We start from the raw sequence: 16941 nt of genomic DNA, 5'->3' as shown, positions 1-16941 counted from the left end.
TCATATACTACTACGGGGCCGGATTAAGTCAACCAGTGGGCCAAATTAGGCCCCCCAGATATGCTTGATTTACCGTATTGGCCTGAATATAAGCCGCACCCTCAAATAAGCCGCACCTTCAGAATTTAGGGGAGGGGACATTCCCCCACACCATTTTGCCAGCGGCCTTCCCTCTCGCCACAGAGAGCAGCCCAGGAGCGTGGGACAACGGCGCGCAGCCTGCCTGCTGCTCCCAAGCCTCCCCGGAGCTGTTGGGGGAAAGGGAAGGTTGCGAATATAAGCTGCACTTTAACTTGTCACTGTCAGAATTTGGAAAAAAGGTGTGGCTTATATTCAAGCCAATATGGTAAGTATTCCAGTCCTCAAAACGCTCACTCCAAGTGAAGGAAAACAGTACCAATTGCCCCTAGTCAGGGCTGGCCCAAGACTTTGCTGCCTATGGTACGATGCATAATATCCAAAGCTGGTCATATTCTTTTGGCACCTGAGACAGGAAATCCCACAAGCATCTGCCCTCCTCGCTGGCAGTAGAGGTTCAATAATGATAATAATAAATTAAATGTTTTAGCAATTTGCAGCCCTTTCATGATACCTACAGTCAGCTGCCCGAGGCGGCTGTCCTACTCTGCATAATAGCAGAGCTGGCTGAGGCCACTGATTCATTGATTAAGTTGATTTAGGCCAGCTCCCTTATCTATTCCACGCTGCTGTAAGACTCTGATCTCTTGAGGGATCATCCAATAGCAGCTGGTTATCAGAAATTTAATGAGAGCTTCCCCTCACCTCCCAGGGTACTTTCCTACCAGCAGCGTTTCACAAATGCCCAGCACACCTCTCTGGCGCATGTGCTCACTTAAAATATAGTCACCTGTGCTCACCATCTTTCTCATTTGCACACCTCTCTCTCTCTCTCTCTCTCTCTCACACACACACACACACAGAAGCAGGCTCTGCTTTCTTGATTCTCCTGGTAAAGAGCTCCCTGGCATCTAATCCTGACTCATAGGAAGAAAGGTGTCACCAGTGCTAATAACCAAAGGAGGCAGATGGAGCTAATTGTACAACAATTTATTGTTAGAGCCCCATTACCTCCTGGGTATAATCGAGGCAGTGTAATATTGTTCAATACAATAAGGCTTTTAAAATTAATTACGTATTCATGATAAGCCTGGCATGTGACTTCACAGCCATGAGCTGCAGCACAGCTTGAAGGTAGACATCTTGGGTGCATCATTAATCAGAGAGGCTGATTTTGGTAACATATTCATGACTGTTTCCCAGGAGTAAGGCATTGTTGGTATGCCCTGCACACCCGTGTTCCCCTGGGTGCGAAGCCTCAAACATCAGATCCATGTGTTCCTAACCTGTGTTTGAATGTAAAAAGAAGCGAGACTTGATTTGTTTTTAATACAAGGCCTCCATTTGTTTTTCTTGACATTTCATCTCATCCATTATATTTCTGGCATTTTCGATTGGTGCAGTGCTGGGGGCAGGCGCACACAGTGGAATATGGTTGTCATAGTGAAGAATTAGGAGATTAAGTGGGTAGGAACGAACGAGTATAGCAGCAGCTGCCCTGTACAGAAGTAATGAGGGGCTGAGGGTGCAAAAAGATACCACACTAGCATGGCTTAAGCAAAAATAAAATAGTTGCAAATGAACATTTTTTGACTAATAGCAGAGCCATGTGATGCATGTTCCTTTCATATTATATCGTACCAAATCTGAATTCAGTTACCAAGTTTTTAAATTAAGCTTTCCAGGTTCTGTACAAAGATTTAATAACAACACAGGTCCTGTCATCAGGTTTATAATCTACTGAGCCTTTGCCAACCAAAGATTTTGGGCTCCAACTCCAGTCTTCCACAGACAGCCCTCAGTATGTTTGAAAATGATAGATCCAAAAAGTAATGGAACAACAAAGTCATAGAAAGACTACTAGTACTACTAATGAACTTTTATTAGCCTTTTACTTTAGGGTTTGGGATTTCCCAAACAGTTTTAAGATTGGCATTCTCATTAAAACAGCAACAGCGCACAACTGGAATTTGAAGATTACATCTCAGTTCAGCTCAAAACAAGAAATATAACTGAGATCTAGGATGTGCTACCTTGTTCATTCACACAAACAAACAATGTCTGCTTGTTGTGTTGTTATGGGAAACATTTTCCAGAGATATGGAAAACATATCTCTGAAGGCTTCCTACCCTTAGATTATTTGCTCTCTGCGGGTAATTACAGAAACAGTTAAGCATTTCAAGCTCTCATGTCGCTAAAAAATACAGGCATTTTTCAGAGGCCTTGTTTAAACATTGAAGATGTGCCCTATTTGACACTGCATGAAGTGTTCGCGGCTTAAGTATGTGATTAGTTAGTAGCGTAGACTTGTTTGCTGCCTGTTCTTGAACAGATATATCTTCCTCTCTAATTGTGCTCTGTGCCCCCATTCAGAGTTGATAGCTGCCACAACAATGTGTCCTTATTATAGTGAGGAATTGGTTAACTACATACATCTACAGTGGGTCAAGGGGAGAAATCGAAATACCGTTTCTATCCTGTTTGCGGTTATGGCTCTGTATAATTTTCACTGAGGAAGGAATGCATCTAACTAATAAACCTGACCTTTTAAGCATTATTGAAAAAAACAGTACTTGTATGAGTTTTATCTGGTGCATTACAGACTTGCTGATGTTTGGATAATGTTTCCAAAGTAAGAAGTTAAATGTTTTGAATGGCTCATTAAAAAATAATAATATAAATGACATAAGCAACAGGGGAAAATATTACTCAAGCAAATGTCTGGCTGTAAATTAGACTTTATTGTAGTTGTGCTGGGACTATGGAAAGCACCAGAGAATCTCTTTTCAGGTTGCTATAGTAACAGCTCACTCCATCATCCTCCAGTGTTTTCAGGGGCCTATCAGAGTGTGTGCTCTAACACTAGATTATTAAAGGAATTTGTATTCAAATCCAGTCATTTTCAACTGGGTGAAGCCCATAAGTAATTTTTAAGAGGAAGAAATCCTTAATGACTGTTTTTCTTTATTGTGAGTAGATTTTTTTTATAAAAAAGAAAGACATTTCCCAGTTTGGTTTCTTAAGTATTTCAAAGAGTTTGTAGCTTTACAGTGAAAACAGTATCCGATCTTTATACATGAAAAAGCATATTCTTTTTTTCCTACAGAAGGAGAGGAAGAATGGGAGGGAGATTACAGGAGAGCAAAACCTCAGGGAAACTAGTTCTTAAAATGTTTGTTCTTTAGGCATACATCACTGAACAGTGATGACAACAAAAGGGAAACATTGATCTTTCTTCTTCTTTCCTATCCTTTGAGGATTTTTTTTTTAAGAAGATTCCAAAGCTATGTTTAGGGGTTTTAAACAAATAAGCAAAACCCTCTTACATCATATATGTAATAATCCTAATATGTAAAGAAATTGGAAAACTGTGCCTAACTGGTGCTTCTGTTTTTGTACCCATGGAGACCTGTGGGTTAGATGCTACAGCCAAGGGTTTGATTTTGACATAAATCTTATTCAGGTGTTATTTGTGCATAGCAGTGCATGCATCTGGTCCTAGCTGCCAGCATCTTGCACAGTACTGAACTGGAATTGACATCTGCATAGAGAAATCCTGTGCATGATGCATCTGTGTTTTATTCCAGAGGCAACATACCATAATCCTGTGCCTGAAGAGTTTCTGATTGGCTAGTTTCAGCTAGGCTAGTGTTGAGGCTCAGGCCATGAAGCTAGTAGTTACAAGATTCCAGATTCCTGACGGATGCTTGGGAGTGGGCTTGGGCAGACCTCTGGAGGCAAGGTAGTTCCACAACTGTGGCCAGCAACTGATAATGCTGTTGCATTGAGCTTGGTGCATAAATGGTACAGTTACGACCGTGCAACGAAATGAGGTAGTTTCTAAAGAATGTGTGTATTGAACCTTGGAGTTTTAGGCATTTTATACCACAACTCACCCTTCTTTACCCCCGCCCCAACATATGAGAAGTGATATCTAAGCTGACTGTGCCAGTCATTGGTTAGATGATTTGGTTGGACTAGATGACCTTGAAATAGCTTTCAATTCTATATGGATTGTTGTACAATGTTAGATGCAATTATCTAGCAAGATCCAGCCAAATTCAAGCATGTGTTTAATTTGGACCAAATCATTCAGCAATTGCCCAAATAGAGATCCATATAATTAAGCAGATAGTAAACCTATCCTATATGCAGATTTATTGGGATAAATTTCATAATTTTGAAGGAAATTTTCTTTGGATGCTCAGTAGATTAGGTTGGTGTTTATTTTTTAAAAATAGCCTTTATGTTCCATGTTAGTGGTTATAACAAAAGATTTAAAATTAATGTTATCTCTTTAAATTCTTGGTTAAAAAAAAACCCTCTGCAGGTCTGATAGCCTTTCTTCAAAGAGTGGGTGAATATTGATTGCATTTTCATAGTTTATTTACTGGAAAATGTAAATAACAGGCCTAGTTCAGTGGGGAAGCGGGCAAAGAAGAAAGCTACTTCTTTGTCCTTATTTGCTTTGAAATTCTCTCCTTCCCCCTTGATTTCAGTAGCTGTGTAAAAGGTTTAAATAATAATAGTAATTGCCGTAGCTGTTAAATAGATTTGTGACACATTGCACAGAGGAAATGTTTCCTTAATGCCATTGGAAATTTTAATTTTTACAAAGCTGGGTTGGGAGGGAATCCCTTCTTTAACTCTACATCCCAGGGAGTAAAAGAAGTGTGCACTGTTCCTATAAGAACTTGTGCACTGAATAGGTTGTACAAGGATTTGAGAAGGAGGAGGGGGCATGGGCATGCATACATATAAATGGATGCAAGGTTGACACAGGCCAGGAGATAAAAGGAAAGCTTCTTTTACTCATGGATGATTAAAAGCCAACTTTCAAGAAGCAAAGGGTTTTGTGGGGCAGTTTTCTTTTGACAGTGAGACGTGATCAGTGCCCCTGGGCCTTTTTTATTTTTTTATTTTATTTTATAATGGAGAGGATTTCTTCCACTGCTTACAGCTTGAAATGGCAGACAAAGGAGATTTCCTGGTGATGTCCTCCCAAGCCCTCTAGTTTCTATACTAAGCCTGCCTGGAATCTATTTGATTATTAAGCTTTGTACCTAAAAATATGCCTGGGAAGAGAGAACGTGGCATTTTTTTAAAAGCTAAAGCTTCAACACAGAGAGCTATGACTTACATTTACAAAGTGAAGTGGCTTTGGATTCATTCCAGTAGATCAGCTTATTTCTGGCAGTTTGAAAGCTTCATCAGCAATTGAAGCGTTTGTTTTCTGTCTGGTTTCCTCTGAAATTATGTTAAAATCTGAAGTAAACCGGGGTGGAGGTAGGGCAGGAAATCTGTTTAGAAAAATAAATGTTCACATGCAGATTTTTGGAATGCATATATGCAATGTATGCCACGGCATTTCACTAAGACACATGGATCTGATTTACCTTGAGCAAGAACTTGGAAACAGCTCCCTGGTGCATAGGCAACATGGTAAAATAGGCACATTTGGCTACTTCAGAGGCGAGCAAGTATACTTCATGCACAGTGTATGCATACTGTATGTATGATATGGAACGTGGTTCCAATAGGGTTGCCATACATCATCCGGACGTATCTGGAATACTGCAGTTGGCAGTAGTGTCTGGGCTCTACAACTTTGGGCAAAACTGAAAACAGCTCAACTTTGTCCGGATTTTCACTGTTTGAAATATGGCAGTGTTTCTCAACCTTGTGTCCCCAGCTGTTGTTGGACCTACATCTCCCATCACTCTTGACTACTGGTCTTGCTAGCTAGGGATGATGGGAATTGTAGTCCAGCAACAGCTGGGGACGCAAGGTTGAGAAACTCTGAAATAGGGCAACCCCATCTTAAAACAACCTTTGACTTGGGCTACTTCATTTTAGAACTTAGAAATAAAGTAAATTCTTAAGCTAGGGACTCCATAATTTGTCACAACCTCAGTGGTACCTGGTGCTTCTTTGAACCAGTAGGGCATAAGGTGGAGAGACCAACATAAAGTGGAGGCAGAGCCATTGATGGGCAGAGCCAATAGTTTTTTACCCATCCTCCTCCCTGCTGAGTTCTTCAAGAGCAACAATGAGGCTAAGGAGGAAGAAGCTGACAGGCAGTGCTACCCCCTGGGCTTGTTATAAGTAAGAAGCAGGGGTTGGCTGAGGGCAGAGGAAATGCCCCATTGGCCCAAATCAGTGGTGTCCAAACTTTTTTCAAAGAGGGCCAGATTTGATGAAGTGAAGGGCTGTGAGGGCCAACCAAAGTTGTTGACCTTTTTTAAAGGATTTTACCCATGAAATAAACTGCCACAGGGGCTGGATTAAACCGACCAGCGGCCCGGATTAAGCCCCTGAAATGGTCTTTGGACATGCCTGTCCCAAGTGGACCAGCCTCCACTGCATTAATTCCTGCTAATTCCAGTTTTCTTTGTCCTGGATATGAATGATGTGAACCGCCCTGAGATCCATGGATGGAAGGCAGTATACTAAATGAGTGAGTGAGTGAGAGTGAGTAAGTAAGTAAGTAAGTAAGTAAGTAAGTAAGTAAATAAATAAATAAATACTGCTCTCTCACCCTTTCCCCTTTTTCCTTTTTACATTTAGAGAAAGACAGCTTTTTCTCTCTACAGTTTCTATTTTAGAAGCATGAACGTAATCCCACTGAAATCAGCTGTTGCATGCATGAAATTTTGGGTGTAGCATTGAAGTTGTATGTAGTTACAGTGCTGCTGGGTTTCTGGATTGCTGTACAAATATGAGCACGTCAATACAGCAGTTTGAAACGTAGTAGCACCCAACAAAAATTTTAAGATCCTTGTGTTGTTTCTTCTGCTTTTAAGGGCATACAGTGGTACCTCGGGTTAAGAACTTAATTTGTTCTGGAGGTCCGTTCTTAACCTGAAACAGTTCTTAACCTGACGTACTACTTTAGCTAATGGGGCCTCCCACTGCCGCCGCCATGTGATTTCTGTTCTCATCCTGAAGCAAAGTTCTTAACCCGAGGTATTATTTCTGGGTTAGCAGAGTCTGTAACCTGAAGCGTCTGTAACCCGAGGTACCACTGTATACACAAATTCTATCCTCTTGTTCCTCTTTAAGTAATCTCAGTGAATTATTGGCTGTGGCTCCAAACTCTCAATCACTGGTATATATCAGATCCTCCATTCCTCTTACAGAGTTGAAACAGAGATTCTAGTCCCCTTTTTATGACCCTCTGGCAGGTAGCACATTCTGCCTCTCTCATCTGCTCCAAGAGCTGGAAAAAGCTGGGCTGTGGCCTTCCAGACCCGGTATTGCCTTCATACTCTTTGCACTTAAGTTTTGGTGTAACGCCCTAGGGTTGCATAGTCAGGCTTGAGGTACAGGACCTTGGCTAGTTCTAGGCAGTCAACTTGCTCAGGCAAGTCTGGAGATCAAGGGAGCCCTGTTATCCCTCTTGACCCAGGCTACTCCTCCCAGACTCTGCTTCGTTGCCAACAATGGACGGCCTTAAAAAAAGTAGTCCTCTGGCTTAGAGCCTAGCACTCTGTCACCTTTCAGTCAGTGCCTTCCTTGTGCCTGCTGGGATGGGGCGCAGGCACTGGGGAGTCTGAGGGTGTAGAAAGAATCTGTCGTAGGGGAGTTCTCAGTTCAGAGGTCTCTGACTTCCAGGGGCTGTGGCTTGCTCCACTGGTTCCCTTCATCCAGTGGGCTTTTCTTTTGTGCTAGAGTCCTGGCTGCTGCTTGAGAGTGAAGCCTTGACAGCTGATGGCAGCTGATCAGGGAAATGTGGCCTTCTGAAGAATTCACAGGCTGTGACCGTGTTTCTTACATGGAGCTTTCTCTATCTTATTTGGAGAAATTTCAGCGTAATCCTGGGGTGAGTATGATTTAGTCATCCTCCGCTGCTTGAGAGGGAGAGTTTGGAAATGCCTTCCAGTTCAGTGGCTCTGAGGATCTGTCGGATTGATTTCTTTGCATAAATATTAAAGAACAGAAGGCCAGAGTTACAGCGGGGCTCTTTAGGGATCTTCCCTTTTGAAAGAATAGGTGATAAGGAATGTAGAGGAATAAAGATAGCAGAAAGCCACAGGGAAACCTCATGGTCTTTCCATTCAGTACACAAGAAGTGCCAGAGGGTCCCCTCTTCATTTGGGTCTTCATTTGGGTCCCCTTTGGGTATTCTTTCGATTATCATAGCTGGCTTCCTGTAGTCTTAAGATGCAATGCACCAAGCACTGCTCCACACAGCTCTCTTTCCTTTCAGAAAGGTTTGCGCAGGAACTGTAATAAATAGATTACACATTCCACCCCCAGTCTTCCTCAGGTCCTTGTACATATTCCACAGCCTAGTTATATCCTGTTATCGAGATTTATGAGCAGAGATATACTAACAATTCCTTCAGTTGAATTATGATGAGAATAATAATAACAATAACAATAATAATAATAATAATAATAATAATAATACGTATTTGTAAAAGCATCTACTATGCCATTTTTTGAGTTTTCATGCAGGTCATAGGGAACTAAAATGGACAAAAAGGAACCAGACCCTTCTTGAATGGAGTGTTGGGTCCTTAGGGAGCCTTACACACGGTCGTGCACACACTGCTACCAACAGTCATCTGAGCATGGTAACCTACAGTACCCAAACTTGGCTCTGCCATGAGTACAGCTCAATCTCTCTACTTATGCTGGTGTTTATTACTATTGATGGAGCTACAAGAGAAGTGATCATCCCAATCCTTCAGTCATTTGTGCTGGAAACAGCCCAAATGAAACCAATTGACGATTAATTCAGAAAGTCACAAAGGGGCGTCTGCCACAGCAACCAAAAGGTGAGGTTACCTAGAGTTCTTTGAATTCTACACCATAGCTATTTGACAGTGATGAGTCACATATTCACATGAGTGATCCATGCCTTTGGTGGCTAGTCACCATCTCATTACCTCAGTTGTTTGTCTGAATCCACCTGAAGTTGTTTAAAAACACATTTTGGTGCTTTGATATTCGGAGTGACAGTTTGTCTTTCAGGCCACTCTTCCCAAATAATCAACAGGCATAATCATCCCAGAGTGAATTTCTAGGCAGTTAATCACCTCGACAACTGCAGAGTTGGAAGGGACCATTGCTGCCCACTATTTGCCAGTGGCATTTGCCCCACCCAGGCCAGATCCTGCTGCTTCTAACATCCATTATCCTTCCTTTACAGAATAATCCAGTATCTCTTCCCTAGCCCAGGCTAAACAGGAGGGAGAGAGAGGGATGGCTGTTCAGCCTTTATTTATCACAGGAAGAAGACTGTTTTTCTGGTTGCCATTACCTTGGCAGTGGCTGTGACTGGTTATCTGGAGCCAATTATTATGATGTACCAGAATAACAAGACTGGTTTAATTTCATGCTAAGTTATTGGCAAGCAAAACTGTTCTCTCTGCTTAAAGAAAAATAATATTTATCTGTCCAGCATCTAAAATGGTGCCATAGAAAGACAAAACCAGATGAACTCTGTCTGCAGGCAACATAAAGAGAAAAGGGGGAAGGAACAAAAAGAGAGAGCAAGCAACTGTAGAAACATCTCTTTAAAAGGCCCTGAAATCTTCCATTTCAGCTTGAATCCTAAATCAGAAAGAATCCCCAGGCTTAAGAATATGAGGAACAAAATGAGTCCCCCAAATTTTCTCTTTGTAGATAAGGACAAAGAAGTTGTCAGCCAATCTTTCTGCAATATAACCTTAGTAAGGGAACAAATGAATTTTGTAGGAAGTTTATGATACAGTACTGAAGAATATTTTTTCTTGAAGGTTTTCCTACCATGTTTCAGAATTCACATGTTTCCACACCCACAGTGAGGGCAGGATGGGGAACATTCAAAATGACTATAGAGTTGTCTAGAAATTTGGCAATATGTGCTACATTTATGATTCTACAGCAGCCATTCATGATTCAAATGAACCATGATTTTATGTTTGTATAACTTTTGAAGCTACAAATCTCACCAGTTGCTCCTTGGCTACCTACGTTGTGACAGGGGAATATGAGTGAAAGCTACTTGTTGGGTCTAGAAACTGACATACCCAGTAGGAATTGTTGCTCACTATGGGCTGGTATCTTGGGCTGATACAGTTGTTAATGGTAAGATTTAAGGGCTCCTGTTGGAAAAGGCATGGACCTGAAAACTCCACATCTTCTTAGTAGGGGCAGTTCTTTCTTTCTGTATCTGTTCTATTCCTGCCCTACGGTGCCTCAAGGGACGCTGTGGGTTAAACCACAGGGTGGCGCTGTGGGTTAAACCACAGAGCCTAGGACTTGCTGATCAGAAGGTCAGCGGTTCAAATCCCCGTGACGGGGTGAGCTCCCGTTGCTCGGTCCCAGCTCCTGCCAATCTAGCAGTTCGAAAGCACATCAAAGTACAAGTAGATAAATAGGTACTGCTCCGGTGGGAAGGTAAACGGCGTTTCTGTGCGCTGCTCTGGTTCGCCAGAAGCGGCTTAGTCATGCTGGCTACATGACCCGGAAGCTGTACGCCGGCTCCCTCAGCCCGGAAAGCGAGGTGAGCTCCGCAACCCCACAGTCGGCCACGACTGGACCTAATGGTCAGGTGTCCCTTTACCTTTACTGTGCCTCAAAGTGATACCTGGGAGGCATATGAAACTGGAGGTGGTGTCATGAACATAACCCACAGTGCTCTGGTGTTGCTGTTTGGTTAATCAAAGCTGTCTAGCTCATATTTTTAGTAAGGCCCCCAATGCTCCCCACCCCCAACTATTGTAAGCCTCTTGTCAGCTGGTGTGTGTATGTTTGCATTTACTTTCTTTGTGTGCTCCTGTCTGTCACAACTAGCAAGAGACTTGTCACACTCCCCCCCCCCCCAGGCCAGTTAGGAACCATGTTGTGGGTTCTGTTTTCCTTTCTTTGAAACCCTCCTCCCCTTTTCAAATGTTAATCTTGTTGCTAGGGAGAAGTTCTACTAGACATGACATCATTCATGTCTTCCCAAGCCATTCCTCTTGTGGCCATCCAGGGCTGTGACTTGTTCCATTCCCAAGGGGAGCTGGTACCCTTTGCAAATAGTGTTTGGTGTGTGTTTGGCATTAAAATGCAGCGTTTGGAAATTCTGAAGAAGCAGATTTCCAGTTCCTGTTACAGTTGGAACATCCATCTGAACTCTGGTTTTCTTAGCAGTAAATATAGTCTTCTGTTTTAATTGCAATACTATGCAATGCTGTCTAAAGCATATCCCTGTTATCAGATCTGTGCTTTAAGCTGCTGGTAAACAGATACTCTAAATACTTCTTTTTCTTTTTTTTCTAAGACAAATGTGTAGCATCTCCACTGACTGGAAACTTGTAGGTTTCCTCAACTCATCCGCCCCCCTTCAAAATGTCCTAAATCTCTAGAGATCAAATTTAACAACATTATATATTCAGCCAACAAACTTCATCGAGTACAGAACGTTAATTTTACATGCTGTATAAATATCTCAAGAGTTTTCTAATGGCAAAGAGCATTTAAGTAATGGAGTAGAGAGGGAAATCAATGGAGAACTCTGCTTAGTGTTGTTTAAATGTTGTATTTAAATGAATTCAAAGCTTTAAATTTGTTTCTGTTAGAATTTTTTTAAGAATACAAGTAAATATTTCCAAGAAAGATGTAAAGTTATTTTTGTATGCCACAACTGCTGCTCGAATTTTAATAGCCAAGAAATGGAAAACACAGGAATTACCAACGGTGGAAGAATGGCAGATGAAGATGATGGAATTTATGGAGCTAGCTGACCTCACTGGAAGAATCCGCGACCAGAAAGAAGAGGAACATCAAGAAGATTGGAAGAAATTTAAAGACTATCTGAATAAATATTGTAATATTAAAAATTAGAAGATACTTGAAAGTACTAATCAGGCCTAGGATTAAATTAGTATTTAATTAAATAAATGAGATTTAGAATATTAAGAAAAGTTAATAAATTAGACTATAATTAGAATATTGTTTTGGAATAATGATATTGGAAAACTGCTACATTTAGTTACAAGGAAAATTCAGATGGAAGGGACCAGAGGAAGTCAAGCAACATGTTTATGACGTTGGATGTTTAACTAAATAATCAATTTGTATTGTTTATGTGTTAGTTATATTTTTTATTTGTTGTTATTTGCTGTACTTGTTTTATCTTGTTTTCCTTTTTCCTTTTTTTTATTCTCTGTTGTATTTATTTTTACAATATGTGTTACATTTATAAGAAACCTAATAAACATTATTGGGGGGGAAAAAGAATACAAGTAAATATTTCAAGACATTACAGTTTGCTAGCATGCAGCAATGTTTAAATGTCTTGAGTTCCAAATTGCATTTACCAGACCCTTTGCGCAGGCAGTTGTATGTGCATAGATTATTTAGCTATTGTGGTTGGGTTTTTTTGCACTTATGCTCCACCTTCCTTCAAGAAACTGAAGGCAGCATATGTCATGACAAAGATTACAGGATTCACGAACTACCACAGGTGGCTGGCTGTCAAGTGTGGCTGCTAGATAGTCACATGGAAGAAAAAGGGCTCACCACCTGCATCTCACCTTCCAGCTCTGGCCCGTGTGTGGTCCTTTCAACTCTCAGTTAGGCTTCTTGGCTTCATGCGCACCTCACCCTGTAGGACCTTTCTGTTTGCTCCAGGCCAGTGTTGGAGCAACACTCGCTCCTTAACAGTGAACCTTGTGGCCCATCCTGTTTTTGCATCCAGCGTTGCAGTCCTGCTATCCACGATTCTGACCACTCGCTATCTCACCCGTACACTTGCCAGTTTGGAACACGAAACTTAGGGGATAATTGGGGCCCCATACAGGATTTTCCGTTCTTTGTGACTGGATGCAGCAGATCTTGCTGTCTGACCTCTTCTCTCTCTCGCTGTCTAGTGAGCCAGTCAGTACCAATTAGGTAATTGATCCATCATAATATGATTCAGCCTTATTGCCTGTAATTGATGCTTCCTGCAAGCATTTTTGAGCCAGGCCCCTAATGAAAGCAAATATAGGATCTTCCTGTTCTTAATATCAGAGTTCAAGCGAGAAATGTAGGAACCAATTAGATCATCCAAATGGACATTCATGGCTTGATATTTTAAATGTGCCTTTAAAAAAACACACATAAGTCTAGCATTAATATGAAGGGAGATAATCTGTCACTTACAACATAGCATATATACATCCTTTAGCTAGCAGCTGGGTCTTTACTAACACGGCCGACTGCTGCAACCTCCCTCCTCCCCTTGGTAATCTGTATAGCCGGTAGCCATAAGGGACAATTCTCTGAAACTCACTAGAGGGAAGTGAAAAGGGTTGGTGGCTATAATAGTCTGATAAATGTTCTGGAAAGCATGCTCATTCAGATGGAAGAACCAATCCTACCACTAAATGGTGCTGCAGTTTGGCTCCAGGCTGCTAGCATCTGCGTATTAGTGCTGTTCATTCATCCTGATGTTCTTCAAAAAGAGGTCTGGGCTAGAGCTCACTGGGGGTTTGATCTAATGCTTGCTAGCCCTTGTTGCTCACGGTTACATAGATTTTAGGTTCTTCTGTCTGAGGCTCAGACAACGATCGAGACAAATGTTGAGGGAGTTCCTTCTCCCCTTCAGCCCTACCCACCCGCCTCCCAGTTCCTTCCTACTATTAAACACAATTGAATTCTTTTATACCATTAATTCCCCCCATAAAAAGTTGTGGCACTTCTTTATACAGATAAATGTAAGGCCCCCTCTAGCATTTTCTAGTCCCGGATTTAACTGTCGATTGTAAAACTCTGTCCTTTAGGAATACTTTAAGGGCATGAGAGTTTATGAGAAAGTTGTTGGAACACTGAAGATAATTATATGTTTTTCTACAAACTAAACCAACATTTCCATTTCTAAATCCTAGTCTGGAAACCACTAGCGTCCACTGTAAAGTAGTTATCTAGCCCTAAAACCTTGTGGCATTTCAACACTACTGTTGTTGGTGTTTTTATTTTTGGACCTCTTTTGTCCATGAAGGATGACTTCCTCTGGGCAATTACTTTGGTTTACCAGATTTTATGCCTTGACCTTCTGTAGATTGTCTTGCACAAAGAGCCTGATTCTAGGCTCTGGGGCCCAATTCAAGCTTTGCATCTTGCTGCCAAAAGGCTTCTCACACACTATAATGGTCGCATATGCAATCAAGCTGAGTTGAAGGTGAGATTTGTATTTATATATCATGCACGTGTATTTTTGTTGAGGTGTAAACCACACAGAGACATCTCAAAACACAATTGCATGCTGCTCCAGCACAGGCCGTGCTCTCCCATTTGGGAAAAGCTTTTTGGTGGTGCGCATGCCAGAGCGTGCAGCACCCTTTAAGCCTAATGGGGCTCATCTCATGGTTAATACTGTCCCTACCTGAAGTAACTTCTCTTTTATTTTGAAAATATAGCCAACCATAAATAAGAAGACAGCACAGAATACAACAATCAGTGCAGGGTGTTGTTGCTTTCTGAGGTGGGAGGTAATGGGAGAAGCGTTGCCTTGGGAAATATATTCCCGCAAGGCCTCCCTCCCTGAATGTGCACCGTTCACCCACCTTGATCTGCTCCTTTGTTTGCGTCTCCCTCTGGGCCCAGCCTGCACTTGCTCCACGTGGAGCTTAGTGCCTCTCCTTGCTCATCTCACTGCTTGCTCTTTGAGAGAGGGCAAGGAAACAGGCGGCGACAGCAGGGCAAGAAGGCTGACGGGATTGGCAGTGGGCCCCTGCTGGGCAGCGAGCCTTGGCAAGTGCCCAGCAATGCTGAACCCCTGACCCCAGCCACGGTGATAATAATAGATAGATCACAATGGCAGAAGCTGATCTGCTGCAGCTCGTTCTGAATACTAAAATCCATGAGCTGACAATGCGAGGGGCTGTTTGGTCTGATAGTTTATGGAATATTAATATTAACTTTCTGAAACAGGTTTATTTCGTTTGCTGTCCTGCTTTCTAAAATAGCTACCTCTGTTTAGGAAAGCGCTTCAGATAATAACTTTCATATTATGCTGCCGTCAGCAATATCCGACTACCTACATACAAGTTTCCACAGCTTCCTACTGGCATAGCACTTCCATTTCACCATTGAGTAACATGTGAGAGGCAGTTTTTTGTACATCTCCTGCATAACTCCATTTTGATGTATCCTGCATACTAACTCATTCATAGAACATGAAGGTAGAATTCAACGTAGCACTAGGGGTGTGTGTGTGTGTGTGTGTGTACACAGAATAAAATCAACAGGACCCCTCCTCTCCTCCCCCTCATGTGCCCCCTAAACTTATTATGGGTTCCATCTCCCTCCAGAGCATATTTAGGGAGTGGGTGGCTTGCAGCAAGAGAGAGGAGGGAGAAAGCCAGTTATGTGAGTGGACCTTGTTCCATGCACACAACTTGGTTGAATTCCGCACTAGGTCCTTCTGTAGCCGTTTAAAAACAAGGTGGATGTATCTGGCACTGGGCCGAAAAGCTCACACATGCACCCCTTAACAGAACTGTTTCTGCCATGTGGAAAGGTGGTTCTGCTACTTCCACAAGGGTAGAGGTGAAAATGCATTTTGAAGGCAGGGGTGGTGGTGTTTTTCTATATAATACTGGGTGGAAGAGGGTTTTCTCATGTTTCTCCCTTCCTTTTAAACAAACAAGGAACAAGGTTATACAGTGGTGTCCAAACTTTGTTTAAAGAGGGCCAGATTTGATGACCAAAGTTGTTGACCTTTTTTTAGGATTGAAGTTGTTGAGCTTTCTTTATATTTTAGGATTTTACCCTAGGAAATAAACAATAAACCGGATTAGGCCCTCGAAACGGGTTTTGGACATGCCTGGCTTAGGTCCTGTTCAATAGGACTGTACTAAACATGGCTAAGTCTGGATCCAGCTCCCTTTATAGATCTACTCCCTGAAACTACAATCTGTGTTTTATACCGCTTATGTTTAATTAATTCACATGCCTTTGTAGGCCAGCATGCGTCTGGGTCTTTCTTAATTTTTTATGTTTTGTCTCATCCCTTAGGTTTCGTCACAGCCCAAATTGCTTTTACTTGAGAGACTGGATCATCCACAGCTGGATCAGGCAATGCCTGAAGTTTGGGGCACAGGAGAAAGCTTTGTACACTTTGCAAAATAAGGTGATGCTTGAACAAGACATTTTTCAAATGTTGTTAAACGTACATAGTTAGCTACATCTGAAACCTTTCTGTGAACGTGTCTCCTGTTCAGAAGACTGTATTCTTTGTTTACGATGAAAGTCTGGAATTTTAGATAAAATTCATGCAATCTCTGCTGTTTCCTTTTTGTAGTGGAGCCGACCAGCCAAATTTAAACAAGTACCAGCTATTTCCAGAGTGCGGGTGGGGAGTTAAGCCCATGCTTATATATATATATATAGATCTCCTGCTGGAATCAGTCAGACCTGAAAATGTTCTTTATTGTCTGGATTGTGCCCACCGCTTATTTTAAAGTTCTGTGTTGAATGAATTATTTAATTTATTCGGAGTATGGTATTGTGGAACCTGCTGCAAGCCTTGTAGGCAGCATCAGCAATATGTTTTCTACCCGACTCAGAAATGCTTTGAACAGGAGTGGGCAATAATTGCCTGTAGATATCCATCTTTGCATTCCCAGAAGCACATGATCCTTGCAGCATTTATTGTTTAGCTTTTTGGCTTTTCCTTTTAGCTGAGATTTTAAGTTGGCAGCGGATGATGTCTCCTGCTTTAGTGATGCAGAGACATTCTTATGTCTGCGCACAAAGGAATTAGGTCTTGTTCCTAAGAGGACCGAAAGACTTGTGGGGAAAATTATGCAGGAACCATCCCCTTAAAATCTACCGCTTGGCAAGAAACACAGTGAAGTGACAGTCATCCCTGAACAATCTTTGCCTCTGGCATAGAGTAT

The 16941-nt window shown here is 41.9% G+C and overlaps 1 protein-coding gene across 1 annotated transcript in view; it reads left to right on the top strand.

Annotated features, from left to right (window-relative positions):
* Positions 1–16941, top strand: part of MRPS27 (mitochondrial ribosomal protein S27) — a 54162-nt gene that overhangs the window by 21131 nt on the left and 16090 nt on the right. Inside the window, exon 5 of the mRNA XM_083404222.1 lies at positions 16058–16172. Coding sequence (XP_083260348.1) covers positions 16058–16172 — 115 coding nt within the window. The remainder of the gene's footprint in view (positions 1–16057; positions 16173–16941) is intronic.

Source organism: Podarcis tiliguerta (assembly GCF_965153285.1).
Source record: "Podarcis tiliguerta genome assembly, chromosome: 11".
Classification (NCBI taxonomy): domain Eukaryota; kingdom Metazoa; phylum Chordata; class Lepidosauria; order Squamata; family Lacertidae; genus Podarcis; species Podarcis tiliguerta.
This window is presented reverse-complemented; position numbering and strand designations above follow the sequence as displayed.